Genomic DNA, 12003 nt, shown 5'->3' on the forward strand with positions numbered 1-12003 from the left:
CCCCCTTAACGGCACAGGTTGCTCGCTATGCCTAAACCGTCTTCACAGACAGAAGGGTGGATGCCAGGCGCCCGCTTTCCTTCCAGGAGCCGGGACTGCCCAGCAGAAGGTGCCTACGTGATAGGCCCGGTTAGGAGCTGGATTGTGCCCCCCAAAAAGATTCACTGAAATTCTACCCCCCCAGGGCCTCAGAACGTGACCTCACTTGGGTTATTTCAGAGGGAACTCAGCAAGTCAACATGAGCTTTCCTCCACTACGCCGGGGACCTTATAAGAAGGGGAGATAGACGCAGAGAGGGAAGATAGCATTTGACGAGGGAGGCAGGGGCTGAGCTGGGCCACAAGCCAAGGATTACTGGCCACGCCAGAAGCCAGGAGAGAGGCATGGCACAGTACACAGCGCGTGATTCAGCCTTCTGGCCTCCAGAACTGGGAGTTCTACCCGTATGTAGTACTCTGTGACAGCAGCCCTAGGAAACTAAGACGGCCCCCAGTTAAAAGCCTGGGCACCGCCTCTAACCAGCCTCTCTGGCAGACAACAGTCCACGCAAGTTGTCACAACTCGTTGCTGGAGGAATTAAGCCCATCCCGAGGGGCGCCCCTGGGAGAGGAGCTCCGGGAGCTTGGGCCTGGTTTCCCCCAGTCTCCACCCCACGTGCCTTTTCCCTTTGCTGATCTTTACTCGCCTCATAGCCGTGAGTCCTGCCAGCCCTCTTAGAGAGGCCGCAAACCTGAGCGTGGTCCTGGCAACCCCAAACCACGCCACGCCTCCCGCTGCCGCCCTCCCGCTGCGCTCCAGCCGCCCCGGCCTCCTGCTCTTCCGGGACCCGCCCGGCGTACTCCTGTTCCCGGCCCTGGGCTTGCCGTGCCCCCTGCCTCGCTCCCCCCTCCTCTGGGTCTGCCCAGCTGCCGTGGGCCCAATGGTGTGGCTTACACAGCGGAAATTTCTTGGCTCACGGCATCAGGGGCCAGAAGTCCTAACCCAGGTGTGCAGTCAAGACCATGCCTCGTGCTGTCTCCCGGGCTTGGCAGAGCACTGGTGCTGGCGGTACCCGGGGTTCCTTGGTTTATGTGTATGCCTGCCTCACCTCACAAGGCAATGTCCTCTCCTTTCTCCTCCAGGTTCTACTGACTTCCAATTTTTGGCTCCTCTCTGGGGCTTTCTCTCATCCATGTCTGAATTTCTTCTGCTTATAAAGCAGTTTTCCAAGTTTTCCAAATGAAGACCCACCTTCATCCAGTTAGGTCACACCTCCACTAAAAATAACATCCTCAAGACGTCCTTACAATGAGTTCACCCCACAGGGACACGCTCGAGATTAAGAACAGGTCTGAGTGGGGGCGCCTAATTCAATCCATCACACGTCACCATCCGACAGCCCTTCCTTGCCCACCCGTTATCAGGAGCTCCGCAGGGGCCCAGGAGAAGGCCCTCAAGTATCTCTGTTGAACTGCTTCTCTGAGTGTATCTGGAATCACATCCATTTAGTGTATTTATGCAAATTCTCTCCTGCTCTTCAGACCTTCTGACTTTGAGGTCTTTGAGTAATTAAAAGCTGGGGCTTCAACCACTGCTTTATAACCATTGTTTGTTGATGGAAAAATGTTTCAGTAATTTGAGATAGAGATGGGAGGAGCCAGAAACGAAAAAAGGTGGTAGTGAAGAGGTTGTTTTCACCTCCCATATGTTTTATAGGTAGTTTCTTTGTTGTTGTTTTTAAAGATTTATTTATTTCTCTCCCCTCTCCCCCTTGTTTGCTCTCTGTGTTCATTTGCTCTGTGTTCTTCTGTGCCTGCTTGCATTCTTGTCAGGCAGCACTGGGAATCTGTGTCTCTCTTTGATGCATCATCTCGCTGCATCAGCTCTCAGTGCTTGCGGCACCTCTCCTGGGCAGGCTGCACTTTTTTCACGTGGGGCGGCTCTCCACGCGGGGTGCACTCCTTGCATGTGGGGCTCCTCTATGTGGGGGACACCCCTGCATGGCACTGAACCCCTTGTGTGTGGTAGCACTGCACGTGAGCCAGCTCACCACATGCGTCAGGAAGCCCTGGGTTTGAACCCTGGACCTCCCATGTGGTAGGCGGATGCTCTATCCGTTGAGCCAAATCCACCTCCCTCTTTGTTGTTTTTTAAAGATTTATTTTATTTATCCCGCTCCCCTTCATTGTTTGCACTCGCTGTCTGCTCTGTGTCCATTCACTGTCTGTTCATCTTCTCTTTAGGAACCACCGGAAACCGAACCTGGAACCTCCCATGGGAAAGGGCTGCTCAATTGCTTGAGCCACCTCTGTTCCCTGCTTTTGTTGTCTCTCATTGTTTCCTCCTTGTGTCTTCTTGTGTCAGCTCACTAGGCCAGCCCATTGCGCCAGCTTGCTGTCTTGCTTGTCTTTTCTAGAAGGCATAGGAACCAAACCTGGGACCTCCCGTGTGGTTGGCAGGAGCTCAGTCGCTTGAGCCATATCTGCTTCCCTACAGGTACCTTTACTGCCTCGTGTGTTTTTTGCTGCTGCTGCTGCTGAAGACTGAAGGCTTTCCTTGTGCTACATGCTGCAGAGACAGGATTGTTCAATCCTGAGCACTAATGTTGTCCCGATTTTACTGATGAGGAAACTGAGGCCCAGACAGGCTCAGTGACATGCTCAAGCCCACCAACAAGCCCAGCAGAGCCCTGCTGCTGGCGCCCAGCCCTGAACCACTTGCTGCGGGCTCCATGAGTGATCAACACGATCTAGAATCCAGGCATCATTTGTAAATGAATTACCGGAATAACTGTTCCCGTTCTTGGCTTCTGTTTGTCTGACCAAACCTGGCTTCTAAGATTAATGAAGACCCAGCAGCTGAAGACAGCGAGGAGAGAGATAGGGAACAGCTGTCCTGGTACAGCTTTCCATTCATTCCTTCAACAAACACTTACCAAGTGTCTAGTTCAGCTCCAGTTCCCATGAGGGCTGGTGAGACACCTCTGGGTATTTTCAATATAACCCCCTTTGCCTGTAAGAGGCTAAAGGGATTTCTGTTCTTTGCTGCCAATCATTCCATTAACAAGTATTTATTGAATGCCTACTATGTGCCAGGCACTCACTGCTATTTGCTGAAACCCAGAGTCAAGGCTCTGGCCACTCAAATCTGGACCCACTAGAAACAAGACTCAGTGCAAGGCATCCAGGAGATTTCTTAAGGCTCGATCTTGGATCAGTGCATCTACCCTGGATCAGTACATTAAACCTGGACCAGTACATTGAACCTGGATCAGTACATTGAACCTGGACCAGTACATCCATCCTGGATCAGTACATCAAACCTAGTCAGTGCATTGAACCTGGATCAGTACCTTACGGGGCTAGGCAAGGAATGAACTCAGTTTCTAGCCCACTGAGGATCTCGTGTGTCTTCCACTCTCCAGGACCACTTCCAAAGGAAGAAAAGGATAGAGGGGAGCAGGTTGCCTGCTCCCAAAAGTGGGATCTCCACTCACCTCCAGGAGCTGTGCAGCACTCGGCCGAGTTTCTGGGTTCTTATCCAAGGCTATCTTCAGGAAGTCCCGGAACTCCACAGACCTGGGAGGACAAGTGTCAGCAGTCAGCTTCGAGCAGGTGAGAGCTGGGAAAACCTCCCCAGCCACAGACTCCACTCTCCCGGCAGGGGCGCGCTTCCCAAGCACGCCCACTCCAAAGGACCAGAGGCCTTTGCAAGCTAAATCGTCACCTGCCTCTGCCGGGGCCTTTGCCATGACGTTCTCCAACCCAAGCATTGTCCGGATGGGGAAGTGGAAAGCAGAGCGGGCAGGGGCGTGCCCAGGGCTGCACAGGCGTTACGGCAATGCTGGGATCTTAGCCCAAGCCCCTGACTCCCAAGCCCCCAAGGAGGCTGGGGCTCAGGCGGGGCTCACCTTTCCCCAATGGGAGGCGGCTCCTCGGAGGCACACGGTTTGCTCGGATGGGGATCCCATGGCATGAATACAGTGGCCAGAAAGAGGCAGGGGGGCCCGGCGATCTCAAGAAGGCCAAGAGAGGCCCCAGGCCCGACCTCCCTCCCGCCTCCCCGACTGCCCCTGCCCCTGGCCCGGTGCCTGCTGACCCTCCGCCGACACCCCCCACGGGCCTGGCCGCTCCTCACCACTTGGAGGGCGCGAGCAGCGTGGGCGGCTCCGACTTGGCGATCTTGAGCAGGACCCGCATGGGGTTGAGCTCGTGGTGCGGGGGCTCGATCTGGGCCATCTCGATGAGCGTGATGCCCAAGGACCAGATGTCGGCCTTGTAGTCGTAAGGCGTGTCCTTCATGGTCTCGCACATCACCACCTCCGGGGCCATCCTGAACCAAGCAAGGGACATCAGAGGGCTGAGCGCCCGGCAGCCACAGGCGCTGCTCGGGGGAGGCTCGGGGTCAAGGACCTCCGCCGTCGGGCTAGGCAGCATTCCCAAACCGTTATTTGCATTACTTTAGATTCCCACTGTGTTTCCTTGGGAGCGTCCACAGAAATTAGGCCTTCCAAGCGGCTCCAGCTCCACGGCCTGCTGCAGTTCCCGGGGCCTGCCACAAGATGGCAGCCACAATCCAGAACACAGAGTCCTGAGGAAGAGGGTGGCTGGGGCAGAGGGGAGGGGGCGGAGAGACCACAGCAAACGAGAGCACAGAGGAGCAAAAGGGCAGAGAGAGAGAGAGTGAGTCACAAAAGCAAGGAGCCTAAACTCCACAGTGGGAAGACGGGCGTCATGAGCAAAAAAAATTACAAAAACATGACAAAGTGTTCAGGTGTGAAACTGAGTTTTTTTTTTTAAGTAGTTCTGAAAAAGAAGGAAAGGCTATGGACTAGAGACAGGAGGGGAGGGATTGAGCTTGTGTCATTCTTAACCACCTCCCCCCACCCGCCCACTCAGTGCACACTCGTTGATTGAGAACGGAACCCTGCTTAGGGCTTCCAGTGCTGTTACTCTTGGGGCAGATTCTACGGGCGTCATTTCATTTCATCCTCACAACAGCCGGATTACGTAGCTGCTGTTATATCCCTATTTTACAGACAAGGAAACCAAGGCACAGGGAAGTTAAGCAGCTTGTCTGGGTCACAAAACTAGCAGGTGGGGTCAGTTAGACTCAAACCCACAAGCTGACTCAGGATCCCCCGCCCTCCGGCCTCTCCCCCAGGGTTCCAGCCAGAGGTCACTTTGGGGAAGGTCAGGTTTAAGGTTCAGTCCATTACTCAATTTCCAGAAGCTATCTGACTCACCAGTAAGGCGTTCCTATGAAGGAATCTCGTTTCTGCAGAGTTTTCAGATTCTTGGCAGATACACCAAAATCAGCTGCAAGACAAAAATCTCAGATGGAGTCTTTGATGGACATTCCTCCACCCACGCCCCGGGTTAAGGGTTAAAAGTTAGTGACTGGGAGGGGGAGCGGATGTGGTTTAAGCAGTTGGGGGCTCTCCTCTGACATGGGAGGTCCCGGGTTTGGCTCCCCATGCTTCCTAAAGAAGACAAGCTGACACAACGAACTGACACTACAAGCAGGGAGAAATGTGGCTCAGGTGGTTGGGCACCTGCCTCCTACACAGGAGGTTCCACGCTTGGATCCTGGTGCCTCCTAAAGAAGACAGACGGCGAGCAGACAGACGAGGGAGCCATGGGGCGGCAGGGAGAGGCCTGTGATTGCAAACTCAGGAATACACATTCCAAATCTACTAACAGATGATATTTTCTATCTAGCAAATGAATAGTCATTTAAAATATAATATTTGCCACTATAGGAAGGCATTGAGATGGGCACGTTGCTACCTACTAACGAGAATGTCAACTGGCAGGAAGAGCTTTTAGAAAAGCAGTTTGTGCAAGCAGGAGGATCCCATCCATCAGCTATATGGGATCTAAGCCCCCTCTCGATTTAGAGGTGGAGTGGGCATCGCCATCCCAGGGTCCTCAGGATGGAGGAATAAAATATGGATTAGAGTGGACTTACTGGTATTCTACTACAGAATTATTGGGACGCTAGCAATGGAAGAATATATAACATTGATGTGGAGACAGTGCACACGGGAGTTGTTGAGGGCAAGGAGAGGGAAGAAGAGGTGTGATATGGGGGGGGGGGCATTTTCAGGACCTGGAGTTGTTCTGAATTGCAGGGACAGATGCTGGACATTACATATCCTGCCATAACCCAATGAATGGACTCGGGGACAGTGTAAACTACAATGTAAACTATAGTTGTGTAGCAGTGCTCCAAAACATATTAATCAAAAGCAATGAATGTGCCACACTGATGAAAGAGGAGTGGGGAGTGGGGTATATGGGAACCTCATGTATTTTTCAATGTAACATTTTGTGTGATCTTTGTATCTTTTAAAAAAATAGATAATAAACTTGTTACTTATTAAAAAAATAAAAAGAAAAGCAGTTTGGCAATAAGAAGCAAGCCCTTTAAAATATCTTCTCTTTTTACCCAGTAATTCCAAACATTACAAATCTACCCTAATAAAACATTCCTAAATACATATGCAAAAAATACACGCATAAGTATGTTCCTCACAGTAGCATTATAAGATGGACAGATTAAAAATAACCACCATTTTTCCACTGGGAAACCTGTTCCGAAAAGAATTTAAGATGGTGTATCAAACACACACACACAGAGCAATTAGGACGTAAGAAAGATAATGTAAAGGATACATCAAATGAAGAGAACTAAGAAAAGTGTGATATGCCCTCATATCATGGAATACTTTGTTGTCATTAAAATTAGTTTTGAAGTACTTTTAACAAGTAAAACATTTATTTTAAAGGCTAAGTGGGGAAAAACAGAGGGATGCTCAGTTAAACATATTATAAGGTCAGAATTATGTCTCCCCCCTCCCGCCCTTGCAAAAAAAAAAAAATGTTAAAACATACATTGATCTGACTTGGAGGAAATACACCAAGTGGCTGAAATGGCTGTCTACGTGTAATAAGTCTAGGCAAGGTTTTTCCTACTTCTCTGAATTCCGTAAGTTTGCCATGATGAACACGCATTACTTTCAGGAGCAACAAAAAAGGAATACAATTTCTCTGTAAACACACAGCCAACATGACCAGTTTTGCTTCTCGCACCCACTGCTGAGAAGAAGCCAGTGCTACAAAGAGGAATTTTCTCAGCGCTCCTGTCTTCAGGGGCAAAGTTTCCTCTTGATTAAGAAATAAATTTAAGAGTTATTTTAGCTTAGTTCTAGCTTAGTTTCACCCGTTTCCACGGTATACAATAAACTTGTTCTTGTAACGGTAACAGCTCCACTTCCTCTTGTTTGAATCCATAAAAAACTCCAAACTTTGCTCTTCTGTACTTCTTTGGTTCCAGCACAAACTCAAACTGAGTCTCTTCCATTCAGGTTCTTATCACTAGTGGCGGGACAGGAGGGCGAGTAGAGAACACAATGGGGAGGGAAGAAAGGCCAACAAGTCCTTGCCCTCGGGTAGCTCAAAGGGTACCGGGAAGCAGATAGTAATCCAAGGAACACAAAGAGACACCTCATCAGAATGGTGAAGTGATGGAGAGATGGCAGTGCAGGGTTGGCAGGTCTCCAGGAGGGCCATGACCTTGAGAGAAGGTCACGGCAGGCAGGCAGGGCTGGGAGGTCCAGCCAGGGCTCCAAGCTGCTCATGCATTCAGCAGCATTTACCGCAGGTGCTGTTCTAGGGGCAGAGACTAGAGGAAGGAACCAAGGCCCTCACCCTCAGGGGACGCAGAGTTAATGCTCCGCGGGTCCAGAGCTGCTCTTGAGGAGTTCTGGGGATGGATGATGGCAGCGCAACACTGACTGTGATGAACACCACTGCATGGTATTCTTGAAAGCGGTTAAAATGGGCAATTCTAGGTTGTACATATGTCACCAGAACAATTTATTTTTAAAGCCATACAGTTATACAAAGCAAGGGACTATGTAACACAAAGAATTCCATGGTGGAATATGGGCTGCGGGTAACAGAACAAATATGAGAACCTTCTCTCATGAACTATAGCAAGTGTATTATATACTTGTCATTAAGTGGATGGGCTGGGGAAAAAAATACACCAAATGTAAGATATGGGCTATAATTAGTAGAAATGTGTTGACAATGCACTTTCATAGTCTAACAAATGTTTCACGACAAGGCAAGGTGGTGTGGTGGAGTGATATATGGGAGCCCTGTATGATGATATGCATGTTTGATTTTTTTAAAGACTTATTTTTTATTTATTTCTCTCCCCTCTCCTCCCCCCCAGTTGTCTGCTCTCTGTGTCCATTCGCTGTGTGTTCTTCTGTGTCCACTCGGATTCTTCTCAGTGGGACCCGGAATCTGTGTCTCATTTTGTCGCATCATTTTGCTGCGTCAGTTCTCCGTGTGTGTGGCGCCACCCTGGGGAGGCTCCATTTTTCTTGCGCTGGGCGGCTCTCCTTACGGGGCGCACTCCTTGCACGTGGGGTTCCCCTATGCCGGGGACACCCCTGCGTGGCAGGGCACTCCTTGCGCGCATCAGCACTGCACGTGGGCCAGCTCCACACGGGTCAAGGAGGGGCGGGGGTGGAACCTTGGACCTCCCATGTGGCAGACGGACGCCCTAACCACTGGGCCAAGTCCGCTTCCTGAACACAAGGGTCTTGAAAACTACTGCTACATTGTAAGCCAAAACGGGAAAGGAAAAGACTCATTTTCAACAGCATCACTGGACAAGTCAATTCAGACAAGTCCACCACGACTGGCCGCCTGACCTACACATGCAGTGGAATTGACAAAAGAGCCATCAAAAAATGTGAGGAGGCTGCTGAGACGGGGAAGGGCTCCCTCCAGTCGGCCTGGGTCTTGGGTAAACTGAAAGCTGGCCGTGAACGTGGTCTCACCACCGAGAAATTCGAGACCAGCAAGTATTACGTGTGGCTGCGGCTCACAGGAGCTTTATCCAAAAGGCGATCGGAGGCACCCTCAGGCTGCGCTGTCCTGAGTGTGGCCCTCGGCACTGGGAATCTGAGGCCAGTGTCCCCAGGAACCGGCCGCCCGTGAGCATGCCTTTCCGGCTTACACACCGGGTGTGAAACCACCAACTGTCGTTGTGGATAAAATGGAGTCCACTGAGCCACCCCACAGCCAGGAGAGAGACAAGGAACCGCTAAGGAAGTCGACAGCTCGACGAGGAACTTGGCGACAGGCCCGACACCGTAGCCTTTGGGCTAATTTCTGGCTGGAATGGAGACAACGTACTGGAGTCAAGTGCTCACCAGTTTTGGTTCAAGGGGCGGAAAGCTCCCGTGAGGAGGGCAACGCTGGGGAACCCGCCGCTGGAGGCTCTGGACCGCCTCCCGCACCTGCTCGTCCACCTGCCAAGCCCTCGCGCCTGCCCCTCCTGCGTGGCTACAGAGTTGGTACTGGTTCTGTCCCCACGGGCCTAGTGGAGCCTGGTGTCCTCAGACCGGGCATGAGCGCCACCGTTGCTCCAGTCAATGTGAAAACTGAAGGAAAGCCTGCTGAAATGCACCGTGAAGCTTCTGAGTGAGCTCCTCCCGGGGGCGTGAGCATCAATGTCAAGAGTGTGTCTGTAAACGCTGTTCATCGTGGCAACTGGCTGGGACAGCAGATGACCCACCAGTGGGAGCCCTGGCCCCTCAGTGCTACCTGGGCACCTGCTGCCCCGTCGCCAGCTCACACTGCCTGCAAGGCGCTGAGCTGAAGACGACGGATCACCGTTTGGGTGAGAAGCCGGAGGATGGCCCCAAATTCTTGAAATCCGGCAACGCTGCCGTCGCTGACATGGCTCCCCACAAGCCCGGTGTATGGGGGAGCTTCTCTGACTCTTCTCCTCTGGGTCGTTTTGCTGTTCATCACACAGACGATGGCTGTGGGTGTCATCAGGGTAGGGGACCAAGAAGGCTGCTGGAGCTGGACAGGTCACCAAGTCTGCCCAGAAAGCTCACAAGGCTCAAGGAACAGTCCCCATAACACCTGCCACCTCAGTCTTAATCAGGTGGAAAAACAGTCTCCAACCATGTGTCTCAATTGGCCAGTTAAGAGTCACAAAAGAAAACTGTCCAGTAATAATGTATTGTAAAACCTTCCAAAGGAAAGAAATGCTTTGTGGACCAGTTGTTTGTTTTGTCTGGTCGTTTTAAAGTCATGCATTTTTTAAATGGAAACAACTTGACCAAAAAGCTCTGTCACAGAATTTTTTGATCTATTAAAACAAAGTTTAATGAGAAACCATGTCTTCTTTTGAAAGGTCAATCCCGAATTGCTTAAGCAAAAGACTACCAGTTGAGGAACAGATGGGATTCAAGCAGTTGAGTGCCTGCCTCCCAGATGGGAGGTCCAGTGTCTCCCAAAGAAGACAAGCAGACATCCAGCAAAAACAATGAGCAAACAAACAGGGAGCCATCTGGGGCGGGGGCACTATGAGTTATAAAGTATTTCCGGTGTTTAATCTGCTGAAAAATGAGAAGAATTTGATAGTTCAGGATTGAGCAATGTTTTTTTAGGACAGGAATTGAGGTATTTTGTTTTATATCTTTTCACCTATGGCTAAGGAGTGGGATCATTACTTAAAAGTTGATTTAATTACTTAGCAAAAAGCTTACAGGAGTGGTTTGTTGTGGCAACACTTGGTTAGGACAGAAATGCAAGAAGATTAATGTGTACTGTTTATAGGCTATCTTACAAAAAGATCACTTTCTATAAAAAAGGCCAGGCATTGCATATAGAACTTTAATTTTGTATTATTACAGCAACACTGAGTAAATTTGAGAGCTAATTATATCTAGGGTCAAGGAAAAATAAAGATAATGGAAGTTGAGAAAATGTGAATAGGGAAAACTACGGCGGGAGGGGAACATGAGAACTCTGCATAATTTTTCGGTAAACCGACAAATGCTCTAATTTTTTTTACAAAAAAAGTCACACAGAGCCTTCACCCTCCCGGCTTCCATTCTAGTGGAGGAGGCCGGCACTCAACAAACATATCCGTAAGCAGCACAATTCCTGGTCCAGGCATCGGGCTGGGGTAAGGCAGAGGGAGAGGCGGGTGGGAGACTAGGAGGCCAGGAGCTGGGGGCGGTGGAAATGGACCGCAGGTTAAGAGTCCTGGAGCCACAAACAAGCTGGCTGGAGGGGCCGGGCGGGGGACAGTGTGGCCCCTGGGAGAGGCGGGAGAGGCGTGGAAGGAGATAGGGCGGGAGGCAGGCAGGGGTCAGAGTTCCAAGGTCTCTGACTCTGCTCTCCTCGACTGTGCCCTGGGGATCACAACCCCACAGAGCTGCCCCTGGGGTGGTCACCAGTAGTGAGGACAGGCTTCCAGGGGCACAGTGAGCAGCAAGGGCGTGTGGGAGGATGTCCCGGGCCTCCCTCCTGGAGGGCTCGGAAAGCTGTCTCTGCCCAGTGATAACTGGAGGCTGTTCTTAGCTGATAGGGCCTGCAGCGGGGCAAGGGGTTCCCTGGGCCTCCTGGGTGAGGAGCGGAGCTGGGCTCAGCCCTCACTGCTGGGTCAGCCTGGACCTGGCCGGAGCCTCCCCTGCAAACACCAGCGTTTATTTCTAGGAAATCTGGGAACAGCGACTGCTGTTCAGATCCGCTCAGAGGCAGGCAGAAGCCTGCCCTTCTCCCCCCTCTCCCCCACGGGCCCTGCTGATAAAAAGAAGTGGGGGGACAGAAACCACTGCCTTCCACGATGACATAAGGGTGGGCCTGGGGGCCTGGGCTGGCTTTTTGGGGAGCTGCTTCTTCCCCGCCTACCCAAGATGGGCCGGGCCAGGAGGGTGGGGCTGCCCCTCCCCATAGCCCAGGGACAGTGGCTCTCTCTGGCCCTGGGGGAGAGGTGGTCCTGAGCCTGACGGCTCTCTTCGAGGGATGGAGGGACCACTGCCCTTGGCCAATTCAAAAGGGATTTTCACCAGGCAGGCTCTTCTGATGAAAACAGTGCCCCTCACCTTCTCCCATTTTAAAGTAAGAATCAGGGGCAATGGGGAAGCGGCCTCTGCCCAGCGGTTAGGGTGTCCGCCTACCACATGGGAGGTCCGTGGT

At 51.6% G+C, this 12003-nt stretch overlaps 1 protein-coding gene across 1 annotated transcript in view; it reads right to left on the reverse strand.

Annotated features, from left to right (window-relative positions):
• Nucleotides 1-12003, reverse strand: part of STK10 (serine/threonine kinase 10) — a 126301-nt gene that overhangs the window by 52408 nt on the left and 61890 nt on the right. The window contains exons 5-7 of the mRNA XM_004464768.5: nt 5226-5298; nt 4118-4312; nt 3477-3558 (exon numbers count right to left, since the gene is read on the reverse strand). Coding sequence (XP_004464825.2) covers nt 3477-3558; nt 4118-4312; nt 5226-5298 — 350 coding nt within the window. The remainder of the gene's footprint in view (nt 1-3476; nt 3559-4117; nt 4313-5225; nt 5299-12003) is intronic.

Source organism: Dasypus novemcinctus, chromosome 2, assembly GCF_030445035.2.
Source record: "Dasypus novemcinctus isolate mDasNov1 chromosome 2, mDasNov1.1.hap2, whole genome shotgun sequence".
Lineage (NCBI taxonomy): Eukaryota > Metazoa > Chordata > Mammalia > Cingulata > Dasypodidae > Dasypus > Dasypus novemcinctus.